The following is a 22460-nucleotide window of genomic DNA, read 5'->3' on the forward strand; positions in this document are numbered from 1 at the left end:
AATTTAACTTTAAAAAATGCAGACTTAATTTTTTTTTTTGACGGGAGGAAATCTTCAAAAGACACTTGGCAGTATTCGACACCAAGTAGTGTGGGACTCTTAACCACTAAAACCACCTCTTCATCAAGACCAATCTTGAAGGATCGAATTTTTCTTTCCTAATTTTGTACAATCACTTTGGGGGAAGTTTAAACTTTTAATACTTTCCCATGTTTTTTTTTTAGACCATAAGCTCATGAGGCTTGGTTCTTCTTAATCTCCGAACATGGTTTCTTACATTCAAGAAAAGGACTCCATTTCAGAGTTAGTATGAGTTTGCAGTCTCTGGTTGTGCGATACAGCGTATTTTTTAAGAACTTCTGTAACCATTTCTATTTGTAAGTCACGATGTAGATCGGTATTTCTTATGTACCAAGGTCCACGAAGGACTTTGTTTTGGAATTTTTGGATGATTTCGGTATTTGTTTTCTTTGTACAGCCCCATAATTGGATTCCATAGGTCCAAACAGGCTTTAGTACTTCATTGATAAATCAGAGTTTTTACCAAGCAACCAGTAAATTTTTTCTATATTTCAAGTTTAGTTCTTCTCTTTTCTTTTTGATGTGCTCTTTCCACTTAAGCTTTGCATCCAAAGTCATTCCAAGGTATTTGGCCGTATTGGCGTAAGGTACAGCTTGATTATTAATGATTATTGGAATATTGTTTATCTTTTTATTTGTAAAGTTTATATGTGAAGATTTTGTTTCATTGAGTTTGATACGCCATTTTTCGGTCCAAGCTCTCACTATGTCGACGGTATTTTGTAGTTTTACTGCTGCCTCAGAGACACGTTTGTCGGGTACCAAAATTGCGGTATCATGTGCAAAAGTAGCCATTATGGTGTGATTACCAACTGGAATATCCCTTGTGTATAGTAAATACAGGGTAGGACCTAGGACACTTCCTTGTGGTACACCGACTTCTATTTTCTTCAATTCCGAGTATTCTTGATCGTACCTTACTCTAAACAATCGGTTTGAGATGTACAATTTTAATATTTCAAAGTACTGCCTGGGAAGTTTGCAGTTTGTACTCAAGTCCCTCATGCCAAATCTTGTCAAAAGCTTGAGCAACATCTGAGAAAATAGCTAAACATACTTTTTTTTCTTCTAGTGCTTTTTCTATTACATCCGATATTCCATGAACGTGGTCTATCGTGGAATGTTTATTTCTAGGCGGTATATCTGATGGCTGCAAGGCAATGTTGCCACTGGTTTTCGATACATTGTGTTGGCGGCAGAGAACTTCGAGAGAGGTAACTTGTAACTCGGTCGGAAAAGGATTTGGCGATCTCTTGCGATTGTAGCCGTTTGACGTTGTACCTTCTCCCAGCACCTCCCTGTTTTGCCTTGGGTCTGAAAATCCGAAGTGCTACCTTGGCTACAACGAGGTAGTGGTCCGAGTCGATGTTAGCTCCTCGGAAAGTTCGGACATCCATGATGCTGGAATCGTGTCTGGCGTCGATCGCAATGTGGTCAAGCTGGTTGACGGTTGATCTGGAGAAGTCCAAGTTCCTTTGTGGATGTTGAGGTGTGGAAAACGAATACTGGCTACCATGACGTTTCGCCCCGCAGCAAAATCTATGAGCCTGAATCCGTTGTCGGAAGTGTTGTCGTGCAGGCTGTTCTTCCCGATTATTCCACCAAAGATGTCTTCCCTTCCTAACATTGGACATTGGTCATATGTTTTGTCTAGGAGCTCGAAGAACATATCTTTGGTGCTGTCGTCTTTTAGGCTAATGTTGCCGAATTTAGCCTTTATGCGTATGGTCATGAGGCGCTCATTGATGCACCTATATACCTTCGTATTTCCTGGATGGCGGTGATGTCTGCATTATAGCGGTCTAGGGCCTTCGCTAAATTTTCGGCCGCACGTCGTCTGTTAAGGGACCTAACATTCCACGTGCATATCCGAAATTCGTTGTCCTTAATTCGTTTGTGTTGGTTGTCAACAGTAAATCCGTCTGTATCCGAGGCTTGTTAGTGCTTCGCAACTATGAAAGCTTTTACGTGGCTAGGAAGTCACCCCGAAGGCACAACCCCCAACCTATAGGGCCAGATCCTAAATATAACTCCAAGGATGGGGAGCCGGATAGAACCGCTACTTATAGGCCTGGGCTCCGAATAAGTCGAAGAAGCCCTATAAGGTGTTCACTAAGTAGTTCAACCTTACTGGAACTGTAGACGCCAACGTTGATTCCATCTCGGGAATTCCTCCGCTGCCGTCTGCATAAGCAGAGGTGCCTTAGTGGAAACACCTCTTCCCCCCTCTCTCGTTTGCTGCCCCAACAACTTTCCACTAGTGTTGGAACCCAATCTCCAGTTGAGGTACTAGGCACCCGATGTTCACCACGGGGAGTTGAGAGTAGGAGTTGATAGACAGAGGTGGGTTTTGAGAAAAACCTGTGGATGGTTGTGTTCTCTTGAATGCACATGTCTACCATTTAAACATCATATTTTTGAAAATATATTTTATTATATTCTTTTTTTGTTATAATAATGTACAAATTATTTGCAAATACATTTTTCTTTTATCAATCATTTAAACAAACCAATAAAAAACTCTTCGCTAGGGTTGTCAGTGAATATTTCGATTCGAAAGAATTTGTCGTTTTGAGCCTTTAAATTATCGAAAACTCGCTTATAATAATTTATCGATAACCAAATTCGATAATGTTTTGACATTTAAAGCGAATTTAATGGCTGAAACACAAACACGCTTTAGCTTTGTCTGTGTACGATGGATCTGCTTCGAGGTTGCTTTGAATGACATTTCTATTATAACCAATGGGAAGGCCCCCAAAAGCAAATGTATTCTGTTTGTTGACTTTTTTAAAGCTGTGCAAAGAAAATGTTCAGCTAATTTGAACTAGAGCTTACGTTTGTTGTCACATTACGTTCTTTTCCTTATGATTGTCAAACAAAACGTGAGGTCAAATCTTCATTGTGTTAGCATGCATTGAATTCCTATGGCTGAACTCGTAAACGTCAGACAAAGCCGAAGCTGAAGCGTGTTTGTATTTCAGCCATAATTTAAGCAAATCTATACTCATAATAGAAAGTTATCGAATTCACAGGTTTTCAAGTTCATAATGAGAGCCTAAATGTAACTAAAAAATTGTTACACCTTGACTTTACATATTGGCGTTTGCATATCGCAAGTCAAACAAAATACTAATGTCAACTCGATGTTGTTTAGTTTCAAAGACAGATATCAAACGTCAGGGCTTTTAGTAGAAAGATAAGACATCGCCAAGAAAGTATTGAATTCATGAAGTTAATTATTGCTGTTGTGCTGTTTATATGTCTTGAGTTCTATTATAATTAGCGACCATTAATTTTTCTTTTATATTTTCAGATATGCAACTATTCTTGCATTCGATGTTAAAGTTGAACGTGATGCTCAAGAAATGGCTGATTCATTGGGTGTTAAAATCTTCCAAGCCGATATTATTTATCATTTATTTGATAAATTTATGTCATATCGGGAGGAACTTAAACAAAAGAAACGTGATGAGTTCCGATCGATTGCTGTCTTCCCGTGTAAACTTAAGGTAAGTTAAACATAATTAATGTTTTGTTTATAAAATAATAATTATCATAAAACTTAATGTTCAAGAAATGAATTAAAAAGTAAACAATTAAAAAGAACCTATATCTGTCAAAGCATTGTTTGTGAACTGGACATTGTTGTATGATGGGACATGTTTAGTATTAAATGTCAAAATGTCTGATCTTAGAGCCGTTTTTATTGTTTTCAAAACATCAAAAAATGTAATAAATTTAACTTCATATAGTCTCTAGCAAATCTAAGAAAAGATAGTTGTCTGATCTTAAAAGTTCATAATGTCAAATATTACTGTAAAAGAATTGTTCCAAATGTTTTACAATCATATGAACTCACAAATTTGTGTGAAAATATTTTCAGAAACGTCATTGTCACCCATTATTAGATGAACTTTGAATTTGTTCAATGTCATTGCTAAAAGACACCTGACATTTAATTCAGTTCTGTAAATTCTTGTGAGTTAGCAAGCAAATGAACACACTTAATTTACGTGTACGTCTGACAGTTCGCCCATATTGGGGTCTGTTCGCACTTTTCAGAAATCTTTGCCTTTCAAATGTATCCAAAAAACTCAATTCGTTTATTTTTCTTATTTCAGATACTGCCTCAATTTATTTTTAACAGTCGTGATCCAATCGTTATGGGAGTAATGGTTGAAAATGGTATTGTCAAAGAGGGTACTCCAATTTGTGTGCCAAGCAAAGAGGTGAGTACAGAATTACAAATACTTTTTCTATTTATTTTCATAGACTTTTCAATATGAAAGGTTCTCTTGATAGACACAAAAAATATACCGAATGCTAAGTGTTATCCCCAATTTGTATAGATTTAGGAATCAAAAAAATGAATATAAAAAAAAAAAGAACTAACTTAAAAAAGATATTAATAACCAAAGTTCAATGAGCGAACACAATCGGTCTTTGTTGGAACAGAGGCGAGCAATGCGTATACGTACCTTACACTTTTTTCCTTCTCTTTACTAAACTACAAAAACATGCTGATAACAAAAAAGTATTACTCCAGAGTCGTCTTGAAAAATTGAACCCCATTTTTATCGAAAATTCAAGACAAAAATTCAAAAATAAAAAAAAATAAACCTTACAAACCCTCTTGAGCGCGCCAAGAGGGCTTACTGTTGACACAGGTGTGTTTGCTTTGGAGTAAACTCAGACTCACGCGGCCGGCTGAGTCGTCTCGAGTATGCCTATATACTCCAATGCCTGCATTATGTTTTTTGAACTCTAATGTTGACACATTAGTAACAAGATACGCCTGGCCCGTTCCATACCGTTGGCTGTATGTTTTTTCCAAACATACCAAACAAAAAACAAACTACTACTCCTGGGGGTAGAAATAGGAGTCGAAGATAGATTGATAGATCGACGGAGCTCTCCAGCAAAGGCATTGAACTATATTTCGAAACCGAAACCGATGTTTTTTGAAAGAAGACCAAGAATTGATTTGAAAAAACAACGAACAACAAACTAAATGTTGACACTCTCAAAAGAAGAAAGATATTATTAGGTTTTATCATATCTTAAGATTCACAAAAGGGTTACGTTGCTGTACGTAAAAGGACGATAATTTCGCATAATTTCCTGGACAATCACATATTTCCTGTTGGCATTAAAGATATGCAACAACAAAGCCTCATTATCGTGTCTTGCATGTCATCATCGAGACCACATGAATCGGATATAGAGATCGACAGAACTCGAAAAATATCTACTTCAGGAACCAGAATAAGTAATTCTAAATAAATACAAAAAATTGAAGAACTCAAGTGGAATGAAAATTGCACTCAACTTAACAACAAAGTCCACATTCACGTTTTTATAAATAAAAAGTCAGATGTTGTGTTAAAATGCAGAATGGTCTCCAGTATCCTGTGAGATTCAAAGAGAAGGAGACCAAAAGCCAGATGGTCGTCTTTGCTTTGTAATTATTACTTCCTCAATTATATTGTTTCCTTTCAATACATTTTTGGATTTAAAGTAGAGTAGGTAGGTAAATAATCTACATACTCGTAACATAGGTATAGGGTGTACAACGATAAGTTAACAGATAGCAAAAAATTAAAACAAACCAACCTAACTTGAAGGTTCGTTCCTTCACGATAGAGAAAAGTTCAAAAGATGGTAACGAAAGTGGTCTTTATCAATATAGGAGACGTTAGCTAAGTTGGCAGGGAACTTCAAGATCAACGGAAAGTTGTATTTTAATTTTAACTTGACAGTTTTGAGAAAACAGTTATAATGTGAATTAACTGTTTTTTTGCTATAGAAATGTTGTGCTTTATTTTTTGAATATAAATGTCAAAACAGGATGACATTTAAAAATGATGGTAGGTTAACACTATAGTATTACTTTTGCTTCGCTTTTTATTTGTACATTTGAAGTTTGAAACACAATGACATTTGATGTCATTTGTAAAAATTATGCTGAGTTCACACCATGGCATTATTTTGAATTGTCAATTTAAAGTTTGGTACATAGTTCTTTTCAGTAAAAAAATATTTGTTTTCCTTTGTGAAAATTAACAACTTTCCAAAGGCGAAATGTTCAATCAATTTGCGATGAGTACAAAATTTACTCACCAGTGTGAGTAGTTACGAATTGCAGTGCAGTTGCTACGAACTGTCAAATTCTATTTGCGTTCCACATACCATCCACACTGCAACGAATAAATTGTTCGCGCTCAACTTAACCTCAAAATTATACCACTCTTGTTTTTGTTTGTTGAAAAGGGTAATTATAAATTGACAATTCGTCGCTGTCTGCGAATAGAAATAAAGCTCATGTGAAACAAAAGTCAAAATATGCGAACATCCACAGTTCGCAGTTCGTAGCTCATGTGCAGGATGCTTTAGGTTAACAAGTTTCCAGGAGACGCAAGTTTTCTTTATTTAATTCTATCCGATGCTGGAGTTTACTTGACTTTTGTGTGTCAAGTTTAAAAGTGACAGTTTGAGTGACATACAAAATTTTGCATCTGGTAAAAAAAAGAAATGTTTTTTGCATTCTGTAATTATAACTCCTCTTTAAAATGTTTGTTATGCTTTTAAGCTTTTCTTACTAATCTAAAATTATTTAGTTCTGCTATCATTTTTCTGACATGAACTAAAATTAATTGCGGATGGAGCACAATTGACTCATGTTATACGTCAAAGTCTCTCTTCTCGTATAAATGTTTCTTGTTAAAAATTCCTCAAACCACGCTGTGCCGTGAAATTACTCGTCTGTAAGTGGATGTCGAAATATTGTTTCAACACGATTCCAGTAAGTTAAAAAGCAAAAAATGACAATTTTAATCACCGAACACCTAAAAATCTACCTAATGTGGTGAGTTTGATGTGTCATGCTTTGTTATTGAAACCCGTTTTTTTCACAGAAAGGAGCTTTCTTTTGTGTTTACAGAGTATATTAAGTCTGGTAAAACGGTAATACTCGTGTCTCATTAGGCTTTTTCCTTTTTTAGTTCAGAGAACAAAAGGATTTGACAGGTGAAAGTGACAGACAAAATTGAAATTAAACATTACATGAATGTTTTTCCATTTTCCATTTTAATTCAAGTTTTGAATCTTATTTCTTATATCTGTAGGAAAAAAATGGCAAGATAATTGACAGTAGTCAAAAAGTGACAGCTAAGTGTTGAGGTGTATTTCGAAAATAACATTGCTCAGAACACGGTTTGTTCAGATCATGATTCGCATGCTCGATCTCTATTCAGAACTTTTTTCAGAACTAAACAAGAAGAACGCCTATTGCGTTTATGTGGTTAGAGCTGCTTTACACTTCTCCATAATCTCCTGGAACTTAAAGATCGTGAAAATTTGGTTCCCCATGTCTTTTTTCAAGTAAAACATAGTGTAAATTTACAAACACTTCACAGCAGATATGATTTGCGATCATCTCTGTTGCACGTTCGATAAACTGATGAGCAAATATGTAAAAATGACGTCTAATCACTACCAACAAATTTGACGATTGTGCATTTACCCATAATTCATAAGATATTCACCACAAAGAGGCGAAATTAGAAGTTTGTAGATTCATTATTGCAAAGTTCGATAAACTGATACGCAAATATATAAAAATGACGTCTAATTAACACCAACAAGTTTGACGTTTGTAAATGTACCCATAATTCTTCAGATATTCACCACAAAGAGGTGAAATTAGAAGTTTGTAAATTCATTAAGCTACCTATGAATGTACGATATTTACCACTGACAGTTCGGAATGAAGTTGATGCATAGAGAAAGGGCGTTTTGGAGGGCATATGCTCAAGTTGGTCTAACTTCCTTAGAACACCTTTCAACTTGAAGGCAAGACATATTCTAATTTATCCTCATACTGGTTTACGTTTACGTTTCTTTTGTTAGCTTAAATCTTTGTCTACACATTTCTTAAGTACAGACCCATATTTTTCTTAAAGAACAACTATGGTAATTTGAAACTCTTCGTCCCTTTTGACCAAAGGGTGGTTCGTGTCGAATTCAAATTGCACGGAAGTAATGTTCCTTCTTACTTTCTTTGTTTTGTGTCTTTCTACTCCTAACTTCCGTGCTGAACAATGAAAGTCTTTGGCTTGTGCATTCATCCAAATTTATGCGGCTATCGTTTGCAGCAGTTTGCACATGCGCCCAGCATCTGTCGACAACAGTCTGGCAAACAGGCTACTCCACTGCCGTTGCCCTCGTCGTCCGTCGTCGTCGACGACGTCAAGAACAACAAATTTCAAGAAAGAAGAATTATTCCAACCGGATAGGATTATGAATGAACACACACAATTTTGCTGATGTGCAGTGCTGCTTAAGGGTGCGTGACTATACATTCTGCATGCTGCCATATGTGTGTTCAATGAAAAGGCAAAAAAGGACGCGGTGCAGCGAAGGAAAGACCGACCGACCAATCGACTAACTGACACCGCCAGCATGCTCTGCAACCCTCACATGTCAGTTTATATCCTTTTTACTCGAAATAGAATTCATGAATGAACTGAAAATAAGTACAAAACAAAGAAATCGGAAGTAACACTATAATCGAGGGGTTGGTTCCGTTCTATATATATATTCATCCATATGAACGTGGTTAATTGTGTTTGCATTAAGTACGCATTTGTACACATTCACTTCCGGAACTACTTCCGATTTTTCTGGATTTTTGTCGGTTTGTTGTTTATTTGTGTTGTTGTTGCTGTTGAAATTTAATTATGACTAAGGGTACCGCCATGAACACACGACGACAAGCGACATAGCAACGGCTATGGCGACTCCGATGACGCCCTATGTGACTCCGCATTTAATCAATAGATATGCCATCCAGCCAATGCCTGTATGAGTGTTGCCATAAGATATCCTCTTTAATGTTTCGTTGTTGGAGTTGGATTGTTTTGTTTTTTTGTTGTTTGTGCCCAACGTGCGTCCGGTTTGCTTTAAAAAACTGGAAAAAAAACATACCAATTTCTTTAGTTCCGGTTTATACTCGTATGTATGCCATGCATGTCAAGATATAATATTTTCGATTTGACGAATTTATTGCGTGCTGTTACATATTTGGGAAAGAATTAACGTAAGTATAGTTAAGGTCGCATAGGTCCCTTCCATCGAATAGATCACAATAGCCGTTTTGTTTGTCAGCCGGAAATAGAAATTAGGACAGCTGGTTTGGTTTACCTATTTTTCTTTGGAAATTGTATGTTTGAAGAATGCCTATCGCACATTTAGTATAATCGAACTGTGATCAAGTATTTTTGTCATAGTATCAACTTATTATCAGACTGCAATCTTCTGAGCATAGACCTAACCAAATCTTCCAAATTTTTTTTTGGAATCAATTTCTTAACGTCCTGAATTTCTTGGAATAAATTAGAGACATTTTCAATTTGTTTGTAGCTCATTTTTATTTTTAGGTGCTACCATAGGTTTTCTATCGGGTTAAGACCCGGGCTGCACGACAAAGGGCCAGTCCAAAAGAGTGATGGGGTTGTCTTCTAACCATTTTTAGTGTAACTAGCCGTGTGCTTTGGATCGTTGTCTTGTTGAAGTTTCCATACTATGGGTAGGTGTTCTTCCGCGTACGTCAGCATAACATTCTCAAGAATTCTGCAATATTGAATCCTGTCCATATGACCCTCAATTCTTTTGATCGGGCCAACGCCACACCAAGTCATTGCTCAAGAGATCATAATACTGCCACCGCCATGCTTGACAATGGGGCGAGTGTACTTTGGGTTATATTCTTGGGATCTCGGACGGCGAACACAAGCTTTTCCATCAGAAGTAATGATATCAATTTTTGTTTCATCCGAAAAAAGCACATGTTTCTGTGACGTTCAGTCAGTAATGGCTTCTTCCTTCCTATGCGCCCAAAGAGTCTAGCTTCGCGCAACCTTCTTTTGAAAGTGTCTACAAACGGTCCACTATCTGCTTAACCAAACACTGCCCTCCTAATTTCCCTCGCAGTTGCAAAAAGGATTTTTATTCCTTTCACGAACAATTAGCGCATCTTCTCTATGAGAGGTTGACTTTTGTCTCGACATTTGTGGTATTTTTTCTATTGTGTTATTTTTTTTTTTGAAATATTGAACAGCATTAAATACCATCTTCTTTGAACATTTTAAAATGTTAGAAATTTCCCTATAAGATTTTTCTTCTTTATTTATTTCATGATTTGTGTTTCCCCATTTTGATGACCTAACTAAGCAATTAAAATTCAATTGTCGAAAAAAACTAGATACAAAAATAACTTTTTAATCGTGAAAGTCTCAAAATAAGGTTCGTTTCTAATTATGTGGACGATCGATTTTGTAGTTTTGTGCTTTTGGCTTTCTTTAATGAAAAAATAACGGTGCCATGTGTTACTATTATGATTTTATAGTGAAGTTGGCTAGATTTCAATGTAAAAGAAAAAAAAGATGGCCGCATTTATTTAAATCACACATAATAATCGGAAGTTGAAGTTTGACCTGAAAATCGTTTCTAATTGAGTGCACGGCACTGTATATATAAAGATAACTGAAAAAAAAAATAATAGTCATCTCGAATATTTTACGAACAAAAACTGAAAAATTTTCAATTAGAAATTAAATCAAAAAGCAATTTTTTTGAGAGCCCTTTGTGCATCTTTCTGCATTATTATCTGTATAACAAAATTTATTTGAAGTCGATATCTCTACTGGATCTTGAACTATAGACGACAAAAAAAACTTCGCGAATGTACGGACGTACGGACATACATTCGAACGTACGTACGCACGCACGCACTCACAGACATCTCTCGAAAAATCTTTTATTTCGACTCTAGGGACCTTGAAACATCGAGAAATCTCAAAATTTTCAATCCGACAATGTGGACCGATCACAATAACTTCCTATGAGAAGTTAATAAGCTTTTAACCTGAGCGAGTCTTTGATCTTCTGATGTCTTGGTGTTTCTTTCTTGTAATTTGCTCGAAGAGTCTCTTATCTAGAGCCATTTTGTATAGGTTCATTCATTTCGTGATTTCAAGTTGACATATCTGGCATTTGACACCTGTCAAACTCAATTGTCATTTGAAGTGTCATAATATTAGTTAAATGTTCGTCATTTATAACAATTAATCGCTTAACAATAGAACTTCTTATTTAAATTATCAAGGCTTACTACAAAAGCGGTTCTTCAAATTGTTGTCATAATCAGTAAAATTGTGAAGAGTTATGAAGAGAGTAGAGTTTTACTGAGCTTTAGGCGTGATCTTCGTCTGCTCTTCTAATTCTTGACAATAAAAGGTATCAAAAAATTAATGCTGAGTTTTGATGACCTGAAAGAGTGTCTCCCATTTCAATATTTTTCCATCTGGATATGTAATCTGATGCTGATGCAGCAGACAGGAAACTGTAATGCTTCTTCCATGATTAAATTAAAATTGATAAAAAAAAAGCTCTAGAAGTTCGTGTATAAATAAGAATTACGTAAAAGATAAATTTTTTAACCATTGTAAAAAAATCATCATTGGATTTTTAATTCGTCAGCTCTTTATATGCCATAGACTGTATGGATCTTTGTGGATGCTTGGTTGAGTCATCTTCTGTCCCCTTCATTGGTTCTGCATGATCATTATTCAATAGCTTTTGGTTCTTTCCGATGAAATTTTCTAACAGTTTTCAGTAGAAATTATAAATCTACCTTAAAGTTTCATCCCCGGTTTCGAAAAGCTTGCTTTTCGTTATCAAAACAGCTTGACTTTTTAGGTTTTTGTCAATAAACTTGATCTTTCTATACATGTTCTATCATAATCTTTCTGCGAAATTGTGTCTAATTTTTTGAAGACGCCTTTATTTAAATTAAAATTTAAATTTAGAAAATTGTCAGCCGAGCTTCTTGCTTTAGTATTCTGTATATTCAAGTAACTCAAAGTGGCTTTAAATGTCTTCAAGTGGACTCGACACAAAACCGATTATAAAAAAAGGATCAACTCAGAATTCCAATAAGAAAGCAAAGTTGTCCAAAGTAATAACTAATTCCGAGAAGTTAGAAAGACTTTATAAGTTCGTAGAGTTTAACATGATATTCATAGGCAAGTACATTATGTTTTCGTGTAAAACTTATTGGTTAACACGTATCAATATTAAATATTAAACGGTTCGTTTTTGAATCTTATTTGATATGTCCTTCAGTGTTATTAGACGAACGTTCTCCTTATAACATCGGGTAGTTTTTCAAAATGCTGATAAAGTTTTCTCAAAGCCAATCGAAAGCTCATTTTCTAGTGTACGTCAAAAAATCCACCACCAGTCAAATGACTGATAAATGTCTTGACTAGAACTTCAGCGTTTTCCTTATTAAAAAGGAAGACTCCAATGAACAGAATTGTCCTTGATTTAATTTTTGTTGGATACTTACTTACTTACTTAAGGTGGCGCTACACTCCTGTGTGAACTGAGGCCTCACACAACAAACTTCTCAATCTAGCTCGGTCCCTAGATGTCTCCAGTTACGCGCTTCAAGTTGGGTGAGGTCACTTTCCACTTGTGCGTGCCACATGACCCGTGGTCTTCCTCTACTGCGCTGTCCTGTGGGTGTGGATTCGAAGACCAATTGACATCACGTTGACTGCTCCCCATTATGTCAATGTCATCAGCATATGCTAGTAATTGGACAGACTTTTGAAAGATAGAGCCTCTAGTGTTGACGTGTGAGCTTTGCACTATTCTTTCAAGTATGATGTTAAAAATATCGTATGACAGCGCATCACCTTGTCTAAAACCTTTTTTGACATCGAAAGGTTCTGTAAAATTGTTTCCAACCTTTTTGGAGCAGCATGAATTCTCCATGGTCATCCTGCACAAACGGACTAGTTTGGCAGGGATGTCAAAACTAGACATGGCTCTATACAGCTCGTCCCTGTAGATGCTGTCATATGCGGCCTTGAAATCGATGAAAAGATGGTAGGTGTCGATTTGGTGTTCTTGGGTTTTTTCCAGGATCTGCCGTAATGTGAATATTTGATCAACTGTGGACTTTCGTGGTCTAAAACCACACTGATAAGGACTTTTCAGTTTGTTGACGATGGGCTTTAGACATTCACATATTACAGCAGAGAGGATTTTGTAAGCGATATTAAGTAGACTGATTCCTCTATAGTTGGTGCAGTTTAGAGGGTCTCCTTTTTTCAGGATTGGGGAAACAATACTGAGGTTCCATTCATCGGGCATGCTTTCATCCGACCATATCTTACAGATAAGTTGGAGCATTCTCCTTACCAACTTACCTCCAGCTGCTTTAAAGAGCTCGGCATTCAACCCTTTTGCTCCAGCGGCTTTATTAGACTTCAGCTTGTATATGGCAATCTTAACTTAGTCTAAGTCGGGAGGACGGGATTGTTGGCTTTCGTCGTCTATGTTGAATGGATCATCCTGCCTGACAGCGGAATTCAGGTCGTCGTCGTCGTTATACGGTCTTCAGAAGGGGTTCTTCCATATTCTCAGCACTAACTACGATTCTACTATGATGTTTCCACTTTTGTATTTGCAGCCTTTGGTTCTAGGTTTTGGTTAGGCTTGTGAATTCCGTTTTACCTGCTAATAAAACTTTGGACTTCATTACTACTTTTGAACCTCTTAACATCTTCGACCACACGCTTCTTATGCCCTCTTTTTTTCCTTCTGAAAAGTCCGTGTTCCTGTCGCTTTTTCTGCTCATAGAGCTCATGAGCAGCTCTCGTCTTTTTATGCAGCGCCACTTTGCGTGCCTCTTGTTTGGCTGCATTTGCCTGCCGAAATTCCTCATCAAACCAAGGGTTCCTTGTTGGTGGTTTCTTGAAACCCAGCACATCAGAGACTGTAACTGCAAAGCTATAAAATTATCAGCCAATAGTACAATATCGTCCGCTTACCGAAGCATGTTTATTAATGTTTCACTTACGTTAATACTACCAGGGAAATCTTTGGATACGTCATTAATATAAATTGTGGAAAGATTAATGGACTTAATCCACAACCTTGTGGAACACCACCACTTTTATTAAAGAAATTACACATTCTCCTTCCATTTCATACAGCAGTAGAGGTATCGGTTATAAGAAGCTTATATAAGTTGAGAAATTTTGTTGATATGCCTAGGGTAGAAATTTTATAAATAAAGAACTCCTGTTAACTGTATAAAAGACCGCTTTTAAATCGACGAAAGAACTGTACAATTTTTTGTGAGTGTACATTAATGATCAACTGCTGATAGACCCGATCAAAAACCGGCTTGGAAAATTCTAAGAAATTGATTCCCTTCAACCCATTTCGTCAACCTATTGTATAAAAGATGGATGAATATTTTTCAACGCACGGTAAAATCGATATGCCCTTGTAGTTGTCTGGGTGCTTAAGTTTTTTAAATATTGCGCAAATCCATGTTCTTAAAAATGATTTCGGAATAGCTTCTCTCAAGAAGCCTGTAAAAAAATAAATTAATACGAACAAAAAAAATTACTGATGAGTTTCTGTAAAATTCAACAAGAGCACCGTCAATTCCCACAGACTTATTATTTTCATTGATTTCAAAGTATCTTGCAACTCCTTCATTGAAATTGGCCCATTAAGTTCCGAAATTTCCACTAAGGGTAGAGCATATTCAAACATTTGGTGAACCGATAATGGGTTTAGAAGAACTTTGAATTGATCAGCAAGTTTTTCAACTTCCAAGACCGAAGATGTCACATTTTCACAGCCAGTTAACAATCTTAACTTTGACCAAAATGTTTTCGAGTCCTTACATGATGAGATAATAAATGAGCTATTGACTTCCAATCGTATTTATTTCTTCCGTAATGAAAAACCATTTAATCTGATTTACAAAAAAAAAGAACCGATTATATCGATCAATCAAAAGCTCCCACATTGAAGATGAAAAAAAAAAGAGATTATTTTAAAACAAACATCCTATCGTCTTCAACGTCATCTTCATTCATTAAACCACATCGCTCTTCTGGACAACCAACCAAGACCAACAAACCGACCAAACTGATTGAACCCCGATGTTGACAACAAGCGGTAAGACGAGCAATGCGCAACGGACGGGTTTTTAGGTTATCTTTTAATCTAAACACAAATTTTTATTTTTCACTTGAATTTCCATTTTGATATAAATCTCTTCTCTTCACTTTATGCTGCACTACCACTCCACATCACTGCGGACCACGCCACAATATCGCAGCATCAACACCAGCATTAGCATCAAAACTACAGTAAACGGAAGTCGAAGGCGGATCTCGAAACTCGTAAAGCGATTTATATTTATGTTTTTTTTTTGAATGCGTTTTATTTTTCATCAGTGATAAATGTATGTATATCGTTCCTCCAGTTTTACTGGTTTTCATTCAAGAGTTTCGCGATCGGATCTCGCGCCCATCTTGAGTGTGCAGAATAAATTTTCCTCTTGGCTTTAAGATTATTATTATGTACGTAACGTAACGATATATCTGTGGATATGGCGAGTTAGTTACCTTGTAAAGGTTTGAAAATTAAAAACCCGAGCATATGGAAACAAATTAAAAAAGCGTTAACGTGGAGCACCCCACAACATTTAAGATATTAGTAGTTACCTATAAACGTATTCCATGGAGATGCGATGTAGCACATAGCTTCTGCTTAGCTTCTCTTACAACCAACCAACCAACCGTCCAACGATTTTACGAGGCACGACGACGACGAAGAAGATGATTTTGTCGTGTCGTCAGCATCCTGTTGTTTTTGAAACATGGAGGCCGATCAAGAATGAACAACACGATTCAGAAACCAAAACAACAACAACTACAAAATAAAACAAGCAATTCCAACAAACAAGAAGAACACTTCAAACTAATTCATTCAATTTTATCGGCCAGGACAGGTTAGTTCGCGGTATATAGAATTTACGACCGGCATATTCCTTACGTGCATCTTTTGTATACCAAACTTCGTACATATATGTATAAGCCCTTGGCCATCCCAGCAACCACCACCACAGCCATCAACGCCATCAGCTGAAGAAAAGCATCCACCTAAAGTTGCCGGATGGTACACGTGCTCCTTTTTGGAGTTGTTGTGCATGGACCGGACGTCGTCGATGATAATGCAATTGGTAATGGACAGTGTTGGGCAGTGAGCATCTCCTTTTGGTCGAGAAACACAGTGGGACAAGATGTGTCGAAAATGAGAAAGGAAAACTAAACTGAACTCTGTGTTTTAATTATATAATAATTGTCTCCTTATTTGACATTTGGCATCCAAAGTTTCATATTTTTTGAAATATTTTGTAACACTGAAAATAACGACTTTCACTAACCCTCAACTGTCAAACTGTCAGATATCAACATTTTGTTATTTTCTAAGTTGGCAACACTACTCGCAAACTTGTTCTATATTTTTAAAAATTGTGTACATTCTGAGAGCTCTAATATAATTTATAAGTGGACTTATTTTTATAAATTGTTTTTCAAGTGGCGCTGGTAGATTGTGACGCCCCGTGGCGACCATTTTGTTTTGGTGACATCTGTCAAATGTTTTGTTTATTTTTCAGTTCTTAATGTCAAATCATCATGGCAAGTTCCACGATTGAACAAATCGAGAACAGTGTATGAGTTCCCGAATTAGCGGTCAGGACAAATTGTTAAATCGAGAAGTTTTCCAGTTGTCACTTTAAGAGAAAAAAGTGACATTTTGAAAATGTCGGGTAGTAAAAACAAAAACATGAATACCCATTCAAATGATCTCATCATCAAATTGTGTGTATTTTAGTTCAAGACCGTGGTTTAGTATATGAACATTCAATTTGTGTTTCAAGTCGTTAGCCCTGGAATTTGACACCTGTCTTACTTATCTGTCATTTAAAGTATCACAACAGGAAATAGCTGTTATTTTAAGTGTCAAAATAGTTGATTATTTGACGTCTATGAAAGTGGATTGTTTAAAAATCAAACAACGTGTTGAAATTATTGAAACTTACTACGAAAGTGATTTATCAAAAAATGTATCGCCTTATTTTCGAAACCGAAGAAATGATCCTGTAAAAAAATTCAGTGATACTTTCGACTTTTGAAGCGGTCCGATTTATCGAATTGGAAATTTTGACATTTCTCGACGTTTAAAGGTCCCTAAAGTCGACTCTTAAACAAATTTCTTGGGTGGTTTTTTTCTTACCATAGCAATTTAAAAAAAAAGGTGAACATTTTGGTTAATCCAAAATATCTCACGAACGCTAGAGACTTGAAATAAATGGTATATTAGATATTGTATATTTTTTGAAATTCAATTGACGGTTTTTTTAAAAATCAAAAAATCTCATTTTTTGGAAGAAAAAATAAGTAAAATATTCCTTAAAAAAAAACATTACTAAAAGTTGGTAAAAATTGATTTTCAACTGAAATAACTTTTCAAATATTTGGGATTACAGGTTTAAAGAAATAATAACAAGAAATATTGTTTTCAACATTCGGTAAAATTTTGAGAAAATTCGAATTGACAGTTTTTTTTAACAAGAAATAAAAACCTTAAAAAACATTACTTAAAGTTGGTAAAAATTGATATCCTACTCAAATATCTTTTCAAAAATTTGAGATATCTGCTTCAAATTAATACTGTCTCATGAAAAATGTTGTTTTCAACGTTCGGTAAAATTTTAAGAAAAATCAAAAAGACAGTTTTTTTTTACAAAAAATAAAAACCTAAACATAATAATTTAAAGATTTGCTTTCGACTAAAAATAGATTTTCGCCCATGTTCTGAATTTCGATCAAAAGTGAAACTTTAATTTCACGTGCAATGAAATTGCATGTTCTTTAATTCGATCGATTTCGAAAACTTCGCAATTGCTTCGAACTGTCAGAACTGAAGGATCATCCATTTTTGTTTTGTTTCTGAAGAAAAATTTGGTGCTGTTTTGAAGATGCAAGAAATATTATTGGAAATTTTAAGTGAAAAAAGGAAACAGAATTCAAGAGAAAAAATAAGGAGATAAACTTTGCAAGACAAATCAAAAATATTGGAATTTACCTTACACAATGTACGTGTGTGAAAATTACGTAGAATTGTTCTGATAAATAGAGCCAATTCTTGATTTCCTTTATTTAAAGATTTCATTCATAATTTAAGATTATCAAAGACGCTTTTTTATTTGTTCTAAGAGAAATAGGACCTATTCTAATACTTTTATCGATTCCTTCAATTCAAAAATTGGCTGCAACCCTCCGATTTCTAGCAGAAGGAAGCAATCAAAGATCAACTCACACAAATAAAATATGTGATTTGAATGCGTGGAACCGAAATACAGAACATCCATTTGCATGTTCGAAAATCCAATTCACAATAATGAATTGTGGAACACTAAAATTCACTTTCGCAAAGTAAACGGTGATTTTTTAAGAGCTTGAGAACTTTTAAAAAAAAACGCATAAAATTTGCAAAATCCTTAGAATCGTTAGATTGGTCCATGACATTTACTTTTTGAAGATAATTTCATTTAAATGTTGACCGCGGCATCTTAGGTGGTCCATTCGGAAAGTCCAATTTTGGGTAACTTTTTCGAGCATTTCGGCCGGAATAGCCCGAATTTCTTTCTTTCTTGACGTAGCCCCACAAAAAATAGTCTAAAGGCGTCAAATCGCATGATCTTGGTGGCCAACTTACCGGTCCATTCCTTGAGATGAATTGTTCTCCGAAGTTTTCCCTCAAAATGGCCATAGAATCGCGAGCTGTGTGGCATGTAGCGCCATCTTGTTGAAACCACATGTCAACCAAGTTCAGTTCTTCCATTTTTGGCAACAAAAAGTTTGTTACCATTGAACGATAGCGATCGCTATTCACCGTAACGTTGCGTCCAACAGCATCTTTGAAAAAATACGGTCCAATGATTCCACCAGCGTACAAACCACACCAAACAGTGCATTTTTCGGGATGCATGGGCAGTTCTTGAACGGCTTCTGGTTGCTCTTGACTCCAAATGCAGCAATTTTGCTTATTGACGTAGCCATTCAACCAGAAATGAGCCTCATCGCTGAACAAAATTTGTCGATAAAAAAGCGGATTTTCTGCCAACTTTTCTAGGGCCCATTCACTGAAAATTCGACGTTGTGGCAGATCGTTCGGCTTCAGTTCTTGCACGAGCTGTATTTTATACGGTTTTACACCAAGATCTTTGCGTAAAATGTTCCATGTGGTCGAATAACACAAACCCAATTGCTGCGAACGGCGACGAATCGACATTTCACGGTCTTCAGCAACACTCTCAGAAACAGACGCAATATTCTCTTCTGTACGCACTGTACGCATTCGTGTGGTTGGTTTAATGTCCAATGAAGTAAACTGAGTGCGAAACTTGGTCACAATCGCATTAATTGTTTGCTCACTTGGTCGATTATGTGGACCATAAATCAGACGTAAAGCGCGAAACACATTTCGAACCGAACACTGATTTTGGTAATAAAATTCAATGAGTTGCAAGCGTTGCTCGTTAGTAAGTCTATTCATGATGAAATGTCAAAGCATACTGAGCATCTTTCTCTTTGACACCATGTCTGAAATCCCGCGTGATCTGTCAAATACTAATGCATGAAAATCCTAACCTCAAAAAATCACCCTTTATATTCACAATAAGTGAAATGCAGAACATGGGCATTTGAAATAAAACTATTTCTTCATATGCAAAATTGGTACCGAATTAATGTAACTTGTGTTCACATTTTGAGAGTTTAATATTCTATTCTAATATTACTTTCATTATTTTTTTATTTATTGTTCATTTAGCATTTGACACCTGTCAAACTTAGCTGCCATTTCAAGTATCAAAATAGTTTATTGTTTGAAATTTACGATAGTGGATTGCGTAACAATCAAACAATACGTTAATATTATTTAAACTTCCAACAATAGTTAAATTGAAAGTCGACCCTGAATATGCTTTTTGAATTAGGTTTGATTCTTTGATAATTTTAAACGATTTAACGCTAGAGCACTCTATTAACTTTCAAAGCAAAATGCTTCTTCATCTTTTATAAAGTATACTCTATCCATTTGACGTTTGTTATTTCATACAAAACATTTTTCCAGAAGATTAATATTTTGATTTTTAAGAGGATTTTGAGTGTGCTATTTAGAAAACAACACGTATATCCATTAGGATTTCCAACCAGTGAAATAAAATGTAAAAAATTATATTTTTTATAGATTTTAACAAAAATATTCACAGTGAGAAATTATCACTTTTTTCAGAATGTTGGAAAATTTGACGTTTGTTTTTAATTTTTCGAACTGTTTGATTTAATTAGCAATTTTTTTTTACAAAACTTTGCTGTCATTTTGTTTGACAGTTTCATTAGTTAGAAGAGTTGTCTAAAGTTTTTAAAATTAAGAAAAATGTAAGCTAGACCTTTTAAAAAAAAGAAAACTAGAGTCGGCTTTATTGCTTTACGAAAACGGTCTATGTGCGTCTATGTATGTATATGCAAAAGCGAAAAATACTTTCCTGAGTTAACATCGATGAACATTGCCCCTTATGAATCTGAACTTGTTTAACCCCTTACTGCATAACTTTTTTTCCTTAAAAAATATATGTGATTTTTAATAATAATTAAAAAACACGTGTTTCAGGAATTTAGATTTATTTGAAAAAAAAGTGCAAAATTACGCGATTCCCTTTTGGATGGCACATTCCACAGAAAAGTAACAAATTATTTTTCAATAAATCAAAACAACTATTTTTTAAAGCAAGATTTACTTTGTATTTTCGGCACTCGACGTAAGATCTTCCATGGCAGTCTGGAAACTTATACCGCTGTCTTGTGGTCCAAAAAGGAATATGATCTAATTGGGCTTATCAAACGTCCTACGATGGTATTATGGCAACAGGTCCTTTCAATTTCAAGAGCGTCGTCCACGTTTGTTAGTTGTGCTTAGTTTGCTGGCATGGCATAGATATTAGGCTACCGCGCACTTGAAATTTAAAGCAACCACGCCTCAGAACCATTAAGCATTCGTCGGCTGTCACGTCGATCATGTGGAAGAATATTCTGTGGTAAACATTTTTTGATCTAATTTGTATTCTATAGTATCCAAGAAGATCATACAACAGATCAATTCTACCCATATGCCGATTATATGTCATGACTGCCTTTCGACATGATACAGTTTGGTATTGTTTTTGTTGAAGCGTTGGACTTAACGAACGGTTTGCTTCCGACATATGTCGGAACTCACGAAAAGGACACACGACTTCTTCGTTGAAAAACAACTTGAAGTCAAAGCACCCAAAAGAGTTTGTTTTATTTGAGGGCGCCAACAATGAACAAAACAAAAATATGACTACATGTCTTTTACTTCTGATATTTGGAAAGATCCCAGCTCAAGTGTTTCCTTGCTAAGCTTTATTTGCCACAGAGTATCAGAAAACTTTGAACGAACATCAATCGTATTAAGATGCGAGACGTTTGAGGATCGCCATAAAGGTGACATCAATGCAGACAAACTATTGCTCAAAAACAGCTAGAAAAAATTCAGAACAGACTTAATCAACCACATCTTAAAGTACTCCAGGATTGTGTGACACGCTGGAATAGAACATTCTACATGCTTAAGCGTTTTTCCAAGCTAAAAGATGAATTAAGTCCTTATGCCAATGACAACAATATTGAACCAATTTTGCCAGAAGAGTGGAAAATAATTGAATGATGCCTTGAACTACTCAAACCTTTTGAAGAAGCTACTCGTGAAATGAGCAGGTCTCAGGCACTTATATCATCTGTGATTCCTATAATTCAAATGCTTAAGAAAAAAGTTTACGAATACTTATCAAAACCATTGGACACTGATGCCATTCGGCTGGCAGACTTAAATCTGAAAACTCATTTTTCAACAAAACTTTCATCTTTGCAAAAGAACGATTTGTATGCGATCTAAACACACTTAGACCCTCGATGTACGCATACATTTTTCAAACCCATCACCGAGGAAAGAATGAAAGATGTAATTCTAAAGATGATAAATGATCCATTAAGCTCCAGTTCTCCTACGTTGTCACCAAATGCAAACAACACAAAAAGAAGAAAATGGATGAGACTTTACATTCGGAACCAGGAACGTCCAAGCGATATGGCAATGATGCTAGATTCATCAACTGAAGACGAAGGTGAAGAAGAATCTGATAACGCTAGTCCCGAAGCACTTCTCGGAAGGGAGTAAGCATGTTACTGAAATAAAAAAGACTAGAATTGGATAATAACTTAACTTGTGGAAAGTCCATCAAACAGAGGTATTTATCACCTCCACCAGCCAGTGTTCCCAGCGAACTACTATTTAGTGAAGCTGGATTAATACACTATCCACTAAGAAACAGATTACAGTTTGCGAAG

The 22460-nt window shown here is 35.7% G+C and overlaps 1 protein-coding gene across 1 annotated transcript in view; it reads left to right on the forward strand.

Moving 5' to 3' along the window:
- LOC129944062 (eukaryotic translation initiation factor 5B) overlaps window positions 1-22460 on the forward strand; it is a 236194-nt gene that overhangs the window by 144008 nt on the left and 69726 nt on the right. The window contains exons 6-7 of the mRNA XM_056053221.1: window positions 3398-3593; window positions 4206-4313. Of these exons, the coding sequence (XP_055909196.1) occupies window positions 3398-3593; window positions 4206-4313 (304 nt within the window). The remainder of the gene's footprint in view (window positions 1-3397; window positions 3594-4205; window positions 4314-22460) is intronic.

Source organism: Eupeodes corollae, chromosome 2 (genome assembly GCF_945859685.1).
Source record: "Eupeodes corollae chromosome 2, idEupCoro1.1, whole genome shotgun sequence".
Taxonomy (NCBI): Eukaryota; Metazoa; Arthropoda; class Insecta; order Diptera; family Syrphidae; genus Eupeodes; species Eupeodes corollae.